The sequence below is a fragment of the Trematomus bernacchii genome, unplaced genomic scaffold (genome assembly GCF_902827165.1).
Source record: "Trematomus bernacchii unplaced genomic scaffold, fTreBer1.1, whole genome shotgun sequence".
NCBI lineage: Eukaryota > Metazoa > Chordata > Actinopteri > Perciformes > Nototheniidae > Trematomus > Trematomus bernacchii.
In genome coordinates, this window is record NW_022987313.1 from 12,405,724 (window position 1) to 12,424,217 (window position 18,494).

General features: G+C 45.3%; 1 protein-coding gene across 4 annotated transcripts in view; it reads right to left on the reverse strand.

The window, feature by feature from the left end:
* runx3 (RUNX family transcription factor 3) overlaps positions 1 to 18,494 on the reverse strand; it is a 48,002-nt gene that overhangs the window by 12,400 nt on the left and 17,108 nt on the right. For 2 of the 4 annotated variants that reach the window (XM_034124910.1, XM_034124830.1), the window contains exons 3-6: positions 16,443 to 16,684; positions 15,574 to 15,730; positions 14,106 to 14,210; positions 1,406 to 1,552 (exon numbers count right to left, since the gene is read on the reverse strand). In XM_034124910.1, coding sequence (XP_033980801.1) covers positions 1,406 to 1,552; positions 14,106 to 14,210; positions 15,574 to 15,730; positions 16,443 to 16,684 — 651 coding nt within the window. The remainder of the gene's footprint in view (positions 1 to 1,405; positions 1,553 to 14,105; positions 14,211 to 15,573; positions 15,731 to 16,442; positions 16,685 to 18,494) is intronic. The other 2 variants (XM_034125053.1, XM_034124980.1) reach the window with 1 other exon arrangement.

Here is an 18,494-nt window from a genome sequence, read left to right on the forward strand (position 1 = left end):
GCGCCCAGTATAAGCTTAGCTACAGGGGGCTTTTTATTGGCAGATATCCTACAGCGCTCACGCCAAACTCTAACCCATCTGAAAATTATCATCACAGTGGTTGTATTGTGTTGAAGATCCGCACTGTTTATTTTCGGCGTAAGGGTGTTTTTTAATTGGCTGACATTTTCTCTCGTTCGAGGGCACAACATCCATATCAACAGTTGATAAGGACATGGGGTAGCAGGGCATACAGATCCTGTGTTCTCCGCAGTCAGCTGTTAGATATGCCCGCACTAGTGAGTCAGCGCTGGCTAAGCAAAGCACAAGGCCAAACACTAGTGATACACAGCGATAGAGTTCCACCCACACACACACGGCCCACAGCTCCCAAACAAGCTCTCCTGTACACAGCAACATGCTGATACAAAGGTAATGAGATTCATTAGCTGGCATGAGAACTCAAGAGTGGGTGGAAGAGGTGTGTGTGTGTGTGTGTGTGTGTGTGTGTGTGTGTGTGTGTGTGTGTGTGTGTGTGTGTGTGTGTGTGTGTGTGTGTGTGTGTGTGTGTGTGTGTGTGTGTGTGTGTGTGTGTGTGTGTGTGTGTGTGTGTGTGTGTGTGTGTGTGTGTGTGTGTGTGTGTGTGTGTGTGTGTGTGTGTGTGTGTGTGTGTGTGTGTGTGTGTGTGTGTGTGTGTGTGTGTGTGTGTGTGTGTGTGTGTGTGTGTGTGTGTGTGGACATGGCATCCTGTTAAAGAGGCTCTGACATATTACGGAGACCAAACACTCATCCTCACTCCAACCATCACCCACGCAGCTGTCCACACACACATATGCATGAAACAACGCCCTCCCCTCCATCGCACCACCTCAGTCTAGGTCTCAATCCCCCCTCCCTCTCTGCCCCCGCACATTTGACCAGTCTGGGAGTGACGTGATTGCCAAGGTAGTGAGCGGCTGCTACATTCCTGAGGCTGTAGTGTGCGGCGTGCGGAGGCCGGCTTCAGCCCCTATGCCAGGCTGGGTTGGCAGCACCCGCCATGCCACCTGACCACTTACTCAACCCTGCACACTGTGGGGCCCCGGACCCTCAAACGCAGGGCATCCGGGGACAGAACTGACATGAGCTTCCCCTCGGCTGGCCAGATAATGTGGGAAATAACTCGAAAGGCCCAAAGAGGAAAAATGTACTTGATGGGCTTTTGTTTAAGTTTCATACTTGTTGAGCTGATTGTACTGTGTTGTGTTAAAGATTTGCGTTGCATATTACTTACCCTCTGGGCCACATAAAAAGGAATATGTTTGTTTCATTGGAGGAGTTATTTACTTCTAAGTCATGGCGGTATGTAATGTAAGCTGACTTTACAGTACCATTTGCTCATGGGGATGTGGGGTGGTTGCGGTTGTATGTTATCAGTGCTCCTCACCTTGTGTGGTGCTTAGGTGGGTTTGGTGGATGGGGCGGGGATTATTGTTCACTTGTCCTATCCGCATCGACCGCTGGTAGCGCTCGATCTCTGACAGCCTGTCCGAGAACTGCATCTTCTGGGGGTCTTCCATCTTCACTCTGTGTCCTGAAACAGCGACATGAGGAGGACGTTTAAGAGAAAAATCAAGGACTTGCCAATTTACCACCTACACAACCAGGAAAATAGGCACAGGATGGCACTTTATATTTCCAGAGTTGTACAAAAATAGCAAAAATAAGAATGGTATTGGAAAACTTTTCCTTCTGCCAAATTACTTTGTGGCAGACGTGTATCCTGAACTGTAATTACTCCAAATATATTTTGGACTGTAAAAACCATCAATATCCTCCACGGTAATTCACAAACACTCACATAGGAAGAAATGAAATAAGGCAGAGGGGAGCGACACTGTCACCATGTTTTTAGCTTCGAAAGGCAAAAATATTATTAGAATGAAAACAGACCTTGACATACATCGGCTAGACACTTAGTGTTACCCAAGCTGCACCTGCTGCCGCGTCATCCGCAGATAACGATAGCATAAGTGGTGGAAAATAATTGCTGAAGGAATTCTGTTTTCTCTCTTAGTTTAACAAAAAGTCAGCTATGAAGCTAAGTGATCTTATCTTTCCTTCTTGCTCAAAACACAAAAAAGAGCGAGTTGATTTTCCCTCAATAACCACCCCTCACACACACACACACACACACACACACACACACACACACACACACACACACACACACACACACACACACACACACACACACACACACACACACACACACACACACACACACACACACACACACACACACACACACACACACACACACACACACACACACACACACACACACACACACACACACACACACACACACACACACACACACACACACAGGTCTGACTGACACAGCACTTAGTCAGAAGAAAACACCCAGACAAGCTACCAGACCCTATAGTCATCAGTCTTAAACATATGGGATAGAGAAAGACAGAAAGAGCTTTTGGTGTCGGTGTGTGTGTGCAGGATGTGAGAATGAAATAAGTGAAGCGTATCTGCTGCATGTCTTTTGTCCGGACCTGGACAAACTAACCAACACACTTAGCGCCCTTATCACTTTGATGTCCCGTTGAGGGAGATGGTAAAAGAAAAAAAAAACCTCTGAACATGCCTTTTATGTACACACACACACACACACACACACACACACACACGCAGACATGTACAAAACATGTTCACACGCACATACATACGTGCACATACTCTACATGTGAACACACCTTAAATGTCAGAGTCCGGATGAGGGCTATGCCTCTAATGGGAGGAAGAGATTTTAATGTAACTATCAATGCACCAAAACTGTGTGTGAACCGGCATGTATACATTCTGTGGTTTTCTCCCTGGCATCTCTACAGAGTAGCCTAATGTGAAGTAATGGCTGGATTTGAATATTTTATCACTATATAAAGGGGGCAAGGCAGACGGACCAATATGGATTTTGCCCGTCCTTTCTCTCCACTGACCCATGGGCAATATATCTTCCCTCGGAGGCTGACCCATGGGTAAAGTTTCCTCTCGTTTACCGCTCTGTCCATTTGTTTGTGCCCACCGCCTCCCCTCCAGCCTCTCTTTACGAACTATATAGAAATATCTATCATTGACGTCCCCCAACACACATGCGTACAGATGCACAAAGGGGATGCACCGATGCACAGACACAATGTCTAAACCACAGGCAGCTGCTGAATAGAAATTCCACCTTTTCAAAGTCAAATTGCAGCACAGAATGCTACTTTCTTTTTTTAACACACACTGATCTGTTGCACGTTATGTGTCTTAGACTAGGTCATGACTAATCTGTCTGAGCAGAGACAGCAATTCTGCTCCCCAGCTGTTTGTTTTACAGAGCATTAAGGAAAGGACAGTGAGTGTGTGTTTCCGACCGACCCACCAGTTTGCTCCGTGCCGTTACTCAGAAACATGGTTGGACACACGGCGACACACACTCTTTATTATCTTTGTATTCGTACTCATATGTGGCCAGTCAGCCTTCTTTTAACTGCGACGGAAGGAATGAAGGCCTGCGTTCTCACTCTCTCTTTTTACTCTCACTCCCTCTCTCTCTCGTACGCACACAGCGCCAGGTCTCGGCTCCATCACCCACATAGACACTGTGGCTACTGTCTGTACCATGCCAGAGCAGGGGCGGCCAGGGGAAGCAGCCCTCCAAATATAGCCACTATATGTGTCCTTGTGTAGTTATTAAGAGATTTACACCACCTCAAACGGCTGAGGTCAGGGAAATGATACATCCCACTGCTCTCCGGTTGGAAAAAAAACAAAAAGACAGACGGCAAGGGGGGGAAAATATGATAATTGGTCCGTTTTTCTGCAGCCAATGGTGGTCTTAGATGAATTGGCCTGCTCTTTGGGGATGAAAGTGATCATTGAGCTACCCACAAACACACACGTACACAGACTCGAGCCTAACTGTGAATCACATGGCCCAGTTCCAGTTGGCATGGACACGCTGCGTTTGGCGACACTGTTCCGAGCTTCCAGTAGGAGGTTCAGTGGGCCGGGAGAGGGGGATTTTCAGGGAAGCCTTCATTAGGCGAGGCCTGGGGCTCATTAACCCAGGGGCCGCAGTTACTGTTAACACCACTAATCAACTGGGAGGTGGCTCCAAACTTTCTTCTCCCTTTCTCCTCTGTTTATAAGTGAAACCATTTTTGTAAGGCACTATAGTCTTCAAAAGGGTGTAGCTACCACAAGGATTGGGATAAGACTTCATATCTACTCTATATGCTTGATAGTGAAGTTAAGAACACAAGACTAACTTTACTGAATACAAAAGGAGCAATTAAATCACCTTTTTGTAATAAAATACAATTTAGTCTTGATTTGAAGTTAGTTATTTTTCATTAACATTCACTTAGAAAAGTGATCCCTCCTTTTAAACTTGAAGCTCTGTATTTCTACCCTGCTTGATGACTCCTAATGAAAGAAAACCTCGTCAGTCACTCAACAAACGTTTTTCGGACTTTCTAAATCACATCAGTCTGCAAGATTTCACCACATTGACTCAACCTGTATCTTTCAGTTTAACCTCGTGTTAATGCGCTCTCATTGGCCAGTTGACCCTGTCTGTAGCCACAGTGTGTCTGCTCCGACCGCCAACATTTGACTTGTACTCTGCAGGTCCGGGGGCCAGAGGGGTGCCAGCGCTCCACACCGGCCCCATTTCAGAAGGGTTTTTGTGGTCGGATGAATATTTAATGTATCAGGGTGCACTTAGGAGACAATGCCCTTGTTTTCTCTCTATGATATCATAACCACAAGATAGAGCTGGGAGATGGGGGGCCAATGCACACATGAGGCCTAAACGGCAGCGCTCAATAAGCACCCCGAGCCGAAATGGATGCTAAAGGTTGTAGATTTACTAGCCTCCTCTCAGAGTAGCGGTCGCATCATCTGAAAGCATTATGGAAGTCTATGAAGAACAAATAAAATGCTTGATATAAAATGTCTGGTATTAACGATGTAGGCGATGGCTGTGTTTTGGAGAAATGGGTGTGCCGCTCTCAGCCTCGCTTTGTTTTGTTTGTGTGTGTGACTTTTTATTTCCTGATACGCGTTTTATCCTCGCTGCAGAATAACTCGAGATGCTGGTTTGCTCTTGTTCCCTTGAGCTTTGAAGTGTATGCAGATAGATTTGAATGTAAGTGATGTAAAAAAGTGCAAGCTTTTAGGAGATTGCACCCGTTGATCTTAACATGAACAGCAAATTCTACAGAATTGTGCCCAGCCTTCCCTCCACAAAGCCCATATCAGCCGCACACAGAGACAGTGTTTGCTCAGTAAGGTGACAGCCAGGCCTTAAACACAGCTGAACGATCACCCAATACGACCGGTTTCCTTCCTTCAGCCCCCACATTTTCTCCACTTCTCCTCTCTTTCTCTCTGTCTGCCTCTGTCTCCATTGAAAGAAAGAAACATATGTTCCCGTCCAAAGGGAGACACATTAAACACAAGCTCTTTTTAGTAAAGGGCTGGGCGCTTTTTCAGGGGCAAAGTGAAACTCTATCTGGACGGCAAAGGGCAATACGTGCCTTGGCCCCGGCCCAAGTCTTCACTGAATATATTTGAAGTGTAAATATTTGTATTCAACATATAAATGGACTTGATAGGCCCCTGATAACATAATGAAATTGATTTAGAGTGCATCACTTAACATTGAAAACTTTGACTGAACTGTAAAGTCTATGTAACTATGCTATAGGATTACATGCAAACATATTTAGGCAGTGTATAAGAAGCCTTTGTGAATATGAAGGCTACTGTGATGGCAGCTTCCTGGTTATAGCATGTTTGAATAACTGATTGTGTTATGTTGATGAGTCAAACCAATAGCACCACAACTTAGAAATGCTTCTAGCGTTCCTCTTAAGTAAACCCTGTATATGCGTTGAAACTTAGGTGTTGAAAAGATGTGAGCACAAGAGCAGCATCTTATCTAAGTTTTGTATCCCCACAGAGCGATGTGGGGCGACAGTTGAACATTTGTTGCAGTGAGGCCTAGTTGCCTGCGAGCGAACTTCCGTTTGGCCTCAACAGACACAGGGGACGTTTCAACATCTGTTGAGCAAAGACTTGTACACCTGTCTTCCTCTTCCTTCTCGCTAGCAGACCTGAACCCCCAACGTTTATGTTCCCACCCTGCTTCTTTCCGCTGCTCTGTCTTTTACTTCCCTTTTCAGTTCTATTACTAGCATGGTTCAGAAAGCATCTCTGCAGTGGCTTGTTTGGCACCGCGTTTCTCAGGGCCACCAATCACACAGTTGGGTATTTACAGTGGGACGAATCAAAGTTCTTGTTTTGAGGCTGACCCTGAAGGATGTGGGTTTTACCCTTGGCTGGTGATTGTGGCTGTCTCGTCTGGGGCCTAAATGAGTCGATGCTAGCCACACACAGACATTGCACTGTGCTCATTTACATAACTTGCCTGTTGCACTCTCAGTACGAATACGTTTTTACGACTATATCATTACCATAGATTGAATGCAAGTTGTGTTTATTTCCTGAGTTGAATGTCTCATAAACATGTCAGCTCTGAATACAGTGTCAAGTGGGCTTTTGTGTAAACGTTATTTCTATCTAAGCTGTAAGGAGGAGGTCAGCACAAGTTTTGGCACGCTTTTATCAGTAGTTCACCCCTCCACCTGACTACAGCTGGGGGATCGTCGGGTCCCTCAGGCGTCTGTCTGTCTCTGAGGACATCAGCAGTGAGAAAATCCCCCTCGCAGGTCTGAAAACAAGCTGCTCACAGCGGAAGTTGCTACATGAGACTGTTTGAGCAAAGAAGCAGCCTTCCTTCTCTGATAAGGGGATAAAGCTCTGAGTGTGTGTGTGTGTGTGTCTGTGTGTGTATGTGGAACAGAAGCAGTGCCACACAAGGACAGCCTTACAGCAAGGCAGGTTGAGGCAGGCAGAGTGAATGAAGGGGTGCCAAAATAATGCACCCGGATTCTATGACAATAGAACAAGGCCCGTAGCATATTGAGAGCAATCATCCCTCTTTTGTCCCTCCAATCCACACGTGTGTGCGCGTGTGTGTGTGTGTAACTGTCTTCTTGGGGAGTTGAGGTGTGTTGAGGTTGATATGAGCACGGCTGTTTTTCAGATCTTTTTGGCGGCATGCCTGCAGACTTCATAGATTTCCACGAGCTACTGCTACTGCTTCTCTTGCCTTTCAAAGCACAGAAAAACAATTTGGCTCCGGTGACAGATCATATTAAAGCTATAAGCTGCTTTGGGTGTGTTATTTTAGCTCTAATAGGGGTTGTTGTGCATGTATGTATGGGCGTGCATACTTGTTTGCATGTACATGGTACTCAAGTTGTTCTAAGCAGCGAGGTGCCAGAGGAAAGGTGGGGGCCTCGCAAGGCTGTGGGAAAGGAAAGCAAGATGCCGTTGTCACATACATCAATGCAACGCCAGCAGATGTGTCAAACGACTTTGTGTTCACACCTTTGTGCATACACCTTTGTGCATAAGAGCTCATGAACAATAATGTGCAACAAGCGTGCATTTGCCCCTAAACACACACACAGTTCCTCGGAATACACATTTTAAATTCCAGGAGGGTCAAAGTAAATGTGTAAAATGTCTAACGTGTGAATTTTTCGTTACTGTGTGGGCATGCACATATTTCACTTTCAGTACTGTCTCTGAAGTTGTCATGTTGGTGAACTGCTGCAGCAGTGCGGAGGTTTACAAAGATTGACCTGGTCCTTCCCTCTGTGTTTACCCAGAGGTTAACAACTTTCTCCGCTCCTGGAAGCAAAAGAAAGATCTTGCAACACCTATTATTTGCTCACTGTTCCCATCCATTAAGGCCTGAAGAAATAAATATCAAGAACCGCGGGGTGGTTGTACGGGGCGTCTTTTCCAGTAACCAGCAGGTGCCTTCTTCCCACAAACAGCCCCCCCTAGACTCCACCCCCACTGCCCCAACACAGAAAACGGTTTATTGTCATAAAGCAGCGGGGGAGAAAATATTCCTCCACTCATGGGCCATTTATTTTTCTAAATGCAGAACGGAACTTTTATTGAATTACGGCTGAAAGGTCGTAATGGCTCCCTCCTGTATGGGTCAGTGTAAATAAGGAAGAGTGAGCACACACAGAGTGGGCATTTTACTTCCCTTCATAGGTAGGTAAACAGGAAAGACGCTTGGCTGCTGAGTTTAGGGGGGAGTGGGTGGAGAGACAGTGAGTTAGAGCGAAGGAGCGACTTTGGCTAAGCTTAAATGTGATTCTGAGAAACCGTCTTCTCATCGCATCAGAATGAGATGCTCTGTCTGGGGCGAATCATTTGTAGGTTTCATTTCTAATAGGACCTGCTGTTCTTTTTAGGTCAGCAAAACAGCGTGGAAATGATTTTATGTCTTTGTGGAAAAAGAAAAGGTCATTTTTTGTGTGGTTCCGACAGTCATTAACTGGCCTTAGGAGGGGACATCACGCTGTGTCAAAGTGTAAGACAGTGTTCTTCTTTTTACACATTGGTGCTGCAGCAACATGCTGAAGAGCAAACAGAAGCAGTGATGGAAGAGAAGAAAAGTGCCAGTTTTCAACTAATGGCTATATTTCCTTTGTCTAGTGGAGGTATTTAGAGTAATTAGCTCTGCTTTCACAGGAAAGCCTAAGTACAAAAGCCAAAGTAGGATTACCAACAGGTAGGTGTGTGTGTGTGTGTGTGTGTGTGTGTGTGTGTGTGTGTGTGTGTGTGTGTGTGTGTGTGTGTGTGTGTGTGTGTGTGTGTGTGTGTGTGTGTGTGTGTGTGTGTGTGTGTGTGTGTGTGTGTGTGTGTGTGTGTGTGTGTGTGTGTGTGTGTGTGTGTGTGTGTGTGTGTGTGTGTGTGTGTTGTGTGTGTGTGTGTGTGTGTGTGTGTGTGTGTGTGTGTGTGTGTGTGTGTGTGTGGCCCACAAAGGAAGCTAGCCTCAAAAACTCTATATGTGGTTAAGGTGGCAACAATGGTCACAGAGCCTCTATCTTTTTTACTGTCTCATAATTACATTTGATATTACAGAAGCTTTAATGTCTATCTAATCACACTTTAATGAACAGCAACAGTCTTGTATTCCTTCTATCAAACTTTAAAAACGGCATAAATCTAACTTTAAAAACAGCATAAAGATGACTACTGGTGGAAACCTTCCTGCTCCTCTGCCCATCACAAGCCTCAGACCTCAGACTGTGGTTTTGTTCCTCTCTGAAATCAGTCCCAGCCTATTTAATATGCACATTCCATTCCAGTGGATTTATCAGTTAGCCAATATTTGCTCTGCTCCTAATCACTGAGGCTAAGTATGACGCGTCTGAAGTGACCCCAGGCGGGAGGAACGCCGTGGTCGGCGGCCTCCAATCACTGCAGACGCCACCGACTGTCATTTTGCTGGGAAACTCACAAAATCTCCCCTTATCTGCTCCCATCTGTCTGTCAGTGGTATAGAGGCAGACTATCTTAACTACCCAATCATAAATTAGGTGGTCATGAGTTTGGTTGTCGTGATTAAAAGCTTTTTGTGTGTGTGTAATTGCGTGCATGCGTAGGCCACTATGTCTCCAGGTTATACATGTGGGAGTTATGGCCAGCCGTTAGCAGTCAGGAAAGCACCCAGCATCAGACGTGCCACTGTTCCTCCCCTCCCCTGGCACTGATACACCTGTAGGCCTTTCTTTCAAAGACACCCGTCTCCATTTTCAAACATCAAAGTTGCCTTTGAGAGAGCAATTCGCACTGAGGGTGAGCCTTTCATGTGATTTGTGGAGCATGGGCGTGGCCGGCGGGGGCCGACTTAAAGAGATGGACGCACCTGGCAGGTGTATGAGCCGAGCACACGCAAATGCATACGCAACAACATCTTTTTTGTTTACTCGCAGAGAGACTGCAATATCACAGGGAAAAAGAACACAGCAAAAGTCATTGTTTGTCTATTTGCATACTTTGTACAGTCTGTGTGCCAAATGCAAATAGAATCAACCTGCCAACTCCAACATGCACCCCCGCCGCCCACGTCTCACCCCCCCCACGCCCGCCATTCTCCTCCTGGAGTTGTGCGAACACACCCAGCAGAGTAAATAGAGGCAACAAAACACGACAGCACTTGATTTCGGTGGATGTGTGGGCCTGTGGGTGGGACGGTGTGGGCCTGTGGGTGGGACGGTGTGTGAGCTCTGTCTGAATGTATGCAGGTATTGCATGTACACTGTTAATTGTGTTAGGGTGTATCCATGTGTATCATTTTCATGTCTCATCCGACAAATTGCCTCTCTGACCTCACTACAACAGGCCTCCACATCTTCAGTCCCTCTCCTCTCTGTTGCCTTAACATCCTTAATCCTCCAAAACTTCTGAGTGGGAACAAAAAAGGGCTTTTTGATTTGAATTTTTAGGTAAATAATTGAATAAATACCAGAACTATTTGCAGATTTGCTCGAATAGTGGAATTAATTTTCAACTGGATAAAAAAAATGGCTTTGAGATTGCACAATTACATTTATCCATCAGCGTCACACACTCAAGCTTTAGGTTTTGATTTTCACACACAGATAGCATCTTACAGACAATCAAGTTTCAATATCATTCATCCACACATTTCATTCACACCCTCACAGTTTTTGTATGACTTATCTACACATCTGTAAATTATATCTCCATTTTTACAAACTTTTCTTTTCTGAACTTTTATTAAAATAATGCTGATAATTTCTTGAGGCTCTAAAAAAAGGGAACACAAGAACACTGAGAAATGATTTTGCTAGCACAAAATATTTCAGACCTTTTTTAAATCTCTCTGGCCTAACCTGACCTGCGGTGACTTCATCTTTTCTTCCCGGGGACCGATTCATTTCAGGTCGTGAGTTACGGAAATAAAAACAGCCCCTCCCCCATGTTGGGTAAATATGCAGCGGCTGATGTCATATGCAAGTGAGGGAGTGAGAAGAGCACCAAAAATACAGTTGTGGGATTATTGGTGAGAATATAACCCTGCAGGGTGCTCTAAGTGTGTGGGGAGGCCTCTGATAACAGCGACAAACAGGGAGGCTCTCGACACTTAAGTCATCTGCTTTTTTCTTTTTCTGTCTTTTTAGCTCAGCGTGCGCGTTTGTTGGATGTGGTGTATTGTTGAAGCTGCTGCACAGACAGGAGACAGGCAACAGTTGTGCTTCCAGTTTGGCTTCAGCAGAAGTTCGATAATATAGTATGACAGATACATCAGGGGGTTGGGGAGGCAGGGTTAAGCGACAAATGCCGGATGTGTGATGAGGAAATCAGCAGCAAGGGAGACAAAAATACTTAGCTGAACATTAAGCCTACTTTCTGTTCAGGAACTAAATGCAGTCTGTGTACCTTTATATGTATGTGGGCATGCAGAAATACACAAGTGTACACATCGGTGGCCATGTGTGTATCCATCTGACATATCATGTGTTTTAAGAATGCACGGTGTCCTTTGTTACTTTGCCGCTGGCTGGCAGCCACTGCAGTCCTGTTCGTCAGGTTCTCCTGACTGGATCAGTAAACATTAATAAAAACCTCCTTTCTCTGTGCCAACTCCTGCCGCGGCTCGGCTGGCAGCCATGCAAATGCGGGCCCTTCACAAACAGCCCGTAAGGCCCCGGCCCGCCAGCATGCGGACAGGTGAGCACAGCGCGGCCAAGTCTGGGCTGCAGGCTGTCTGCACTCCATCAATGATGAAGCCCAGTCACACCGGCATCATTGTGTGGCATTACTGAAAAATATATACTGCGATCAAAGCAGCGTCAGAATGTATAACCGTCTCTGAGGATGAGATTTGTAATGAAAAAATGTTATTAGTTTTATGTGTTGGCAAAAGTGCCTCTCTGCTTTGGCTCTAAACGCTGTAGAGCCAATATAATGTGGTGCCTTGTGGTTAGGGAGGAATCCGATTATTTTTATGGCCCTAATAATGTCTGAATAGTAGTGTGTGTTTTCCTGCGCTTTGACTGCACCGGAACACGAATGATATTACTCTCTTAAAATGTGCTTCTTGTTTAAATATGAGAGGTCCTTTATCTTGCTCGCAAGGCTACCAGTCCTTCATACACCGAATTGGACTGGAGGCTCCTCCTAAACCTGACAGCTTGTATCATTTTAATGAACAATATAAATGTGTTGGGTTTCAAAAAGCTTATTCTACCAACTGTGATCCATATGTATATCTGGTTTAACTGCAGTGTAGCTGGATGCATTATTCATATTTCAGACTCAGTATTTCAGCATTTACACCAATTAAACCATCAATGTTACCAGGGGGTTAAGCTGAAGGAGGTTCACCTTGGTACATATCCAAATCATCCACAGATGCTTTTTTCTTTTTAAATCAGCCTTCGCCAAAGTTTATTTTCTGTCATCCTATGAATCCCCTCTCAGCACCGTGTAACAGAGTTTAATGGAGCCCTAAATTCCTCCTGCCCTATATTAAACAGTGTCACTTTATAGCAGCCAGCGCCAGTGTAAAAGTAGCACGACCACTCTGACGCCTCAGCTGGAGCCGTAACACGCTGACAGACAGACGGGAGACGACCTTAATGTACGCAGTTATTTCGAGCTGAGACACTCGCAGATGCACATGAGAATGCGCTTATGCACAGACACACACGATAAGCTCCTTTTTTTCTTTCAACAAAGAAAGATCAAATTGAAACCACACACACACACACACACACACACACACACACACACACACACACACACACACACACACACACACACACACACACACACACACACACACACACACACACACACACACACACACACACACACACACACACACACACACACACACACACACACACACACACACACACACACCCACACACACACACACACACACACACACACACACACACACACACACACACACACACACACACACATTGTTTATAATTATCTCCCTCTTTTGCCGTCACTCTTCTCTTTAATAACTCTGCAAATAGCGTCCAGTTGATGCCCCTCTCGCTGTGCCCCTCGGCTCCCTCCATGCCAGCCTTATCCCCCACCCTCATGTTGCACTTGCTGCCACTCTATCTTCCCCTGCTGTGGTCCGTTTTGCCTGGGCTAAATGCACCCCTTCCCAAATAACTGACATGACCACAAACCACACTTATCCACATGTTCAGAAACCTCTAGAACTTCTCCAACATGACACCTTCATAGGTAGATCATGAAATCCTGCCCATCTCGTCTAACGTACTGTGAGTAAAGGGCATACATAGCCCCCTGACTCATGTAGAAGTAACACTGCTCTCCCCCCCACTCACACCAGCAGCATCAAACCACATGAGAATGTATCTGCGGCTGAACGGTGGCGCTAACAGCTTGAGCCTCCCTGCCAGGCCTAACAGCGGCCGAAGTCTGCCCTGTGTTAAATCAACGAGCCACTTATGTGGTCAGACAGGTACGACCCCTTTGACCAGCAACTGGGGAAGTTGGGGGGGGGGGGGGTCGTCTGAGCTGAGCCACCTGCGGCTTGGAGACTCACTCAGCTCCTTAGTGGTCTTGGGTTAGGCCTTAATATGCTTTACAGTTTCCTCTGACTGGGCCCGCCCCTGTGCCCCTGCTGCACACACACACACACACACACACACACACACACACACACACACACACACACACACACACACTCACACACTCACACACCACTGCACTTGTGAGGACGATGTTCAAACCTACATTCATTATCTGTAGGCTTACCATAACCGCCAACCTCCTTAACCTAGTCTTAATTCTAATCTCAACCCCAAAACCAGGTCTTAACCCCAAAATATATTCAGTGGCAACCGAGCTTTGGCACATGTGAGGTGTGAACTGATTTTTTTACCTCCACAATGTGACACTATCAGACACGCTCACAGAGTTAGATTTACATGTATCATCTGCACATGACTCATTCGGCTCTTTTAGCATGAAGAGACACCGATACCCCACACCCCCAATAGCTGCTTTTAACCGGGTGGCATGGAGCATCAAATCGCACCACAATGCTTTTTTAGTACCAACAATAGTAGCGTTGCTGTGTGTGTGTGTGTGTGGGGGGGGGGGGGGGGGGGGGGTGTACTCACTGCGCGGTTCTCGGGGTCCATCCACGGTGACTTTGATGGCGCGGTGGTAGGTGGCCACTTGCGGCGGTCCGGTGAACACGGTGATGGTCAGAGTGAAGCTCTTCCCTGCAGAACAGCAACAACATGTCCGTGAGATTTATGGAACTCGTTTCACTGTATAAACGGCCCTTAACAATTAGGCTATCTATTCCTCTGTTGTGCGCAACAATACATCGCTTGTTCAACTTCAAATCATCACCGGCTTTTATCCCGCTACAGCCTTTGAATTCAGGATTTTTTTTTAAAGCAGGGGACCACCTCTATTGATGGCCTGACTGCGGGTAGGATTTCGATTATTGAGACAATGTGTTCCAGATTGCACGAAAGGCTTTACAGCCATAGTTTATTGTTCAACAAGGCAGGATCTTGCTCCCATCTGCATCAGAGCGTCCGGCCTGAGAAAGGCAGCTCTTGTTTAAAAAAAAAAGAGAGACTGCGTGGGAGGAAAGAAGAAAAAAAGAATCCTCGGGTGGGGTAATTGACTACACAAATGAAAGCTATAAACCACTTGTTTAATTTGACGAGAACTATTTCCTTTTCATCAAATCATAGATTTGTTAACATTACGATAAAATACAAACGGCCTAGAAGAGGCTCTGAAGGGACAGAGGAAAATCCCTTCTCTAGTTTAAGATTTTTGTGAACAATCACAAATGTATTTTTTATTTCAGGACATTTAATTATTTATGCCTGAGAAAATGAGGCTTTGATTTAGTCAATAAGGCACAACATTTTTTTTTCAACAGCCCTATGCATTAACCACAACATCCCATGTTAATGTGTGATTTCTTTTTTTTATTGCAGCTATTAAACCCACGATAAATTGGCCTACTGCGTATTAAGCTAAGCTTTTTGTTGCCAGGGATTATTTGACAAATTGTCCCAGGGCATGCATTTCGAGGTGGTTTTTCCATCCATCCCTCAGATAAACACCACGTGGATAATTATATATATTCCCCTGGATTAAGAAAAATACAGTCACATCGCCTCTGTTCATCGTGCAGGCCAGATGTTCTGGATGACACCTGCGGACGTCAGTTGGCGAAGTGTTGGCACATAAATGATTCCAGATCTGCTCTTTATTATTTTTGTAAGACAACAGAGATCAGTCAAATAATATAAAAGCTATTCATATAAGGACTAAGCAGTTTGGTCTGTACAACATAACTTGACCTAATATTTTTCCATATATATTTGAAAAGAAAATTAAGTTATCACTCGATCTCCACTTAAACCCAGAAATGTCATTTTATTATAATTATTAGCGCGTTTCCAAATGTTGCTGCACATGGCATTACACACAGTCCTCTCGCTATGTGTGTGCAGGTGTGTGTGCGTGTGTGTGTGTGGGTGTGGGTGTGTGTGTGTGTGTGGGTGTGTGTGTGTGTGTGTGTAGCCTACTACTGTAGGAGAGAGAATTGCAGCTCACCTCGTCCGCTCCTGCCCACAAAGCGCAGGTCGTTGAAACGGGCCACCTGGTTCTTCATCGCGGCGGAGGCGTTCCTCAGCTCAGCCGAAAAGTTCTCGTCGTTCCCGGCCATCACGGTGACCAGAGTCCCGTCGGGGACATCACCGAGAGCCACGATCTGTACCGGGTAAAACGACCGGTCACTCTGGGTCACCAAACGAAATATAGGCTGCACAATGCACGCGTAAAACCGCATCTGACTCCCATAATATAAGGAATATTTTTTACAATTTTGCCAGCATGTCAACAATTTAAATATAACACATAATGTAAAGACTCCAATCCAATGTAGATTAGTGGCATTTATATATTTGTTATAAACACGAGTGTCATGATACATATATTTTCTTTATTTATGTTTTTGTGTTGTCATCGGATCTGATCCAAATACAACATTTGACAATGCGATGCATAATACTGACACAAGCTTCAGATATTTGCCTATAAATTATATAAAATAGATAAACATAATAGGCCTACAGGAAAAAAAGTATAAATAATAATACTAAATAGATCTAAATATTTCCTCAGACTAATACAGACCTATCGAGACCGATGGAGCCGAAGCCACTATTAGCCAAGCGTTTTTTAAGGCTTAATTTTAACAATTTAATATCCTACTTTAACCACAATGCGAAAACCAAACAACAGAACGTGCAGGTCACTGTTATTGATCAAATAAAAGCTTTTAAGAACCCTAGAAGCAATGTGTTTGGTCTTGATTAATTATCTTACAGCATTTTCTTATGCTCTTCCTACAGTCAGAAAACCAAAGTGTGCGTCATTAAAATAAAACCATAAAAAGTAAAACCAGAACACATGGGTCTTGCCTTGAAAGCCACGGGCAGCGTCTTGTTGCACCTCCAGTGGGACGGGAGCACGGAGCAGAGGAAGTTAGGGCTGTCGGTCCGGACCAGCTCTCCGGCGTGGTCCGCCAGCACGTCCACCACGTTCCTGCTGTCCGATCGTGACCTGTGGGGCCCCGGGGTGGCCATGGCCCCGTTGCCGTCTCCGAGCTTACTGCAGGGGAAGGACGTGGAGGGTGGCGGGAACCGTCTGGTGGTGGGCGAATCTGGAATATGCATCACAACAGCGTGGGTCAGTGCCACCTGACTGGCTCTGTATCAGAAGCTTTTCTAATAGTTTTTCCTCCAGACGCTGGTGGTCTCAGGAGTCCACGGTGGGAGCGCAGGGGATGGAGCCGAGCGCACTAAGTGAAGAGAGCCTCGCTACCTTAACAGAAACAATACACTGCGGTGACTGTGAGATAGATCATCTGCACAGGATGTGTCAGCCCGAGGAACACCAGGGTTGCTCTGTTATTTCTCTAACTTCAGCAAAACACGTACAAACAAAGTCTCTCAGTGCGCAACTTATCGGCGCTCTTATCTGTCGCACGCTTGGTGGACAGACAGTTTCAGCCGCGTGTACACAATGTATCAACACCACAAACTACCCGAGCTCTCACTTTGAAACCTCAAATGAGTCAACGGATCTTCTATATAAGTTATCACCGATCAATGACAATCTGTTGACAGCAACCAGGTAATCCAGCCGTGGTGCGGAAAGTGAGAAACCGAGCTGACTGGCTTGAGTTTTTAAAAGAATGATCTCGACTGAACAGCCAGACGCCTCTTCAGAGACTCCAAACTAAATGTCTCAAACCCGAGTATCAACAGTCAAAGTATACTGTAGCACATCAGTGTCCTTTTTCTTGCGTTAAAGTTCTCGCAAACTTTGTCCTCGCTGGATCCCTTCTCCACAAAAACACAGCGTGATTCTGGTACAGAGAAGCTCCAGCGGAATCTCCTTTAAGGTTATCCTTTAGCGCAGGGTTATAGGGCGCGAGAAGGATCCGTGAGGCTGATCGCAGAGCAGAGTGCCGCGATATTATTTTACCCGAGTCATTTTAGTGTTTAGTGGTTGGGAGTGTGGGGATGATTTCCACCAATGAATGTACAGGGTTGGGCTTTCAGCAGACCAATCACACGCTGCGCTGCTCCTTCCTCTGCCCTGCACTGCTGTCACACACGAGCTGAATTATTGATACATATCTGTGCTTTTCTCTGCTGCTTGGGTTTTTTATACAGCATATAGACACGTTGAATCGATGCATATAGAAATGATGAGAGTTTAAAGAAGCGACACGTGGTATTAACTGAGCTGCAAGAACACAAATGAATATTTTAAATGATACCCAGTGACAGGAGCCCAAATGGAAAGAGGTGTAAGCTTTTTAATTGGGTAACATATTGAATGGGATGGATTATAGCATGGGTTATAAATTATATTGGTTAATTACAAATCAGCCTCTGTGCTGTTAGGAAATATCCGCATTACATGGACTCAGTTTAATTTAATGAAATAACATAAAATATATGCTTTCCTGTCACACTGCATTGTCCCAGAAACGTCTTTGACCTATTTCACTTGGGCGTTTTTTAATGTATCTAGAGAAGGATGTAGACTGCAGATGCCTGTGGTTTTACTCTCGTGTATTCACTTTGAAAAGCTATTATATCTGGAGGCTCTGCACCTCCTCTTCAGGTAGGTAAATAACGTGTTCATAAAGTGAAATATGGGTGGAAGGCAGATCCGTATCACTTTAATTGACTGAACTGAATTAATAGATGATTAAAGCAAACAGGCAAATGTGCTTCTTCCACATAAAAAAAAAAAACACAACAGGCCAATACGTGTTGTGTGTGTGTGTGTGTGTGTGTGTGTGTGTGTGTGTGTGTGTGTGTGTGTGTGTGTGTGTGTGTGTGTGTGTGTGTGTGTGTGTGTGTGTGTGTGTGTGTGTGTGTGTGGTGTGTGTGTGTGTGGTGTGTGTGTGTGTGTGTGTGTGTGGTGTGTGTGTGTGTGTGTGTGTGTGTGTGTGT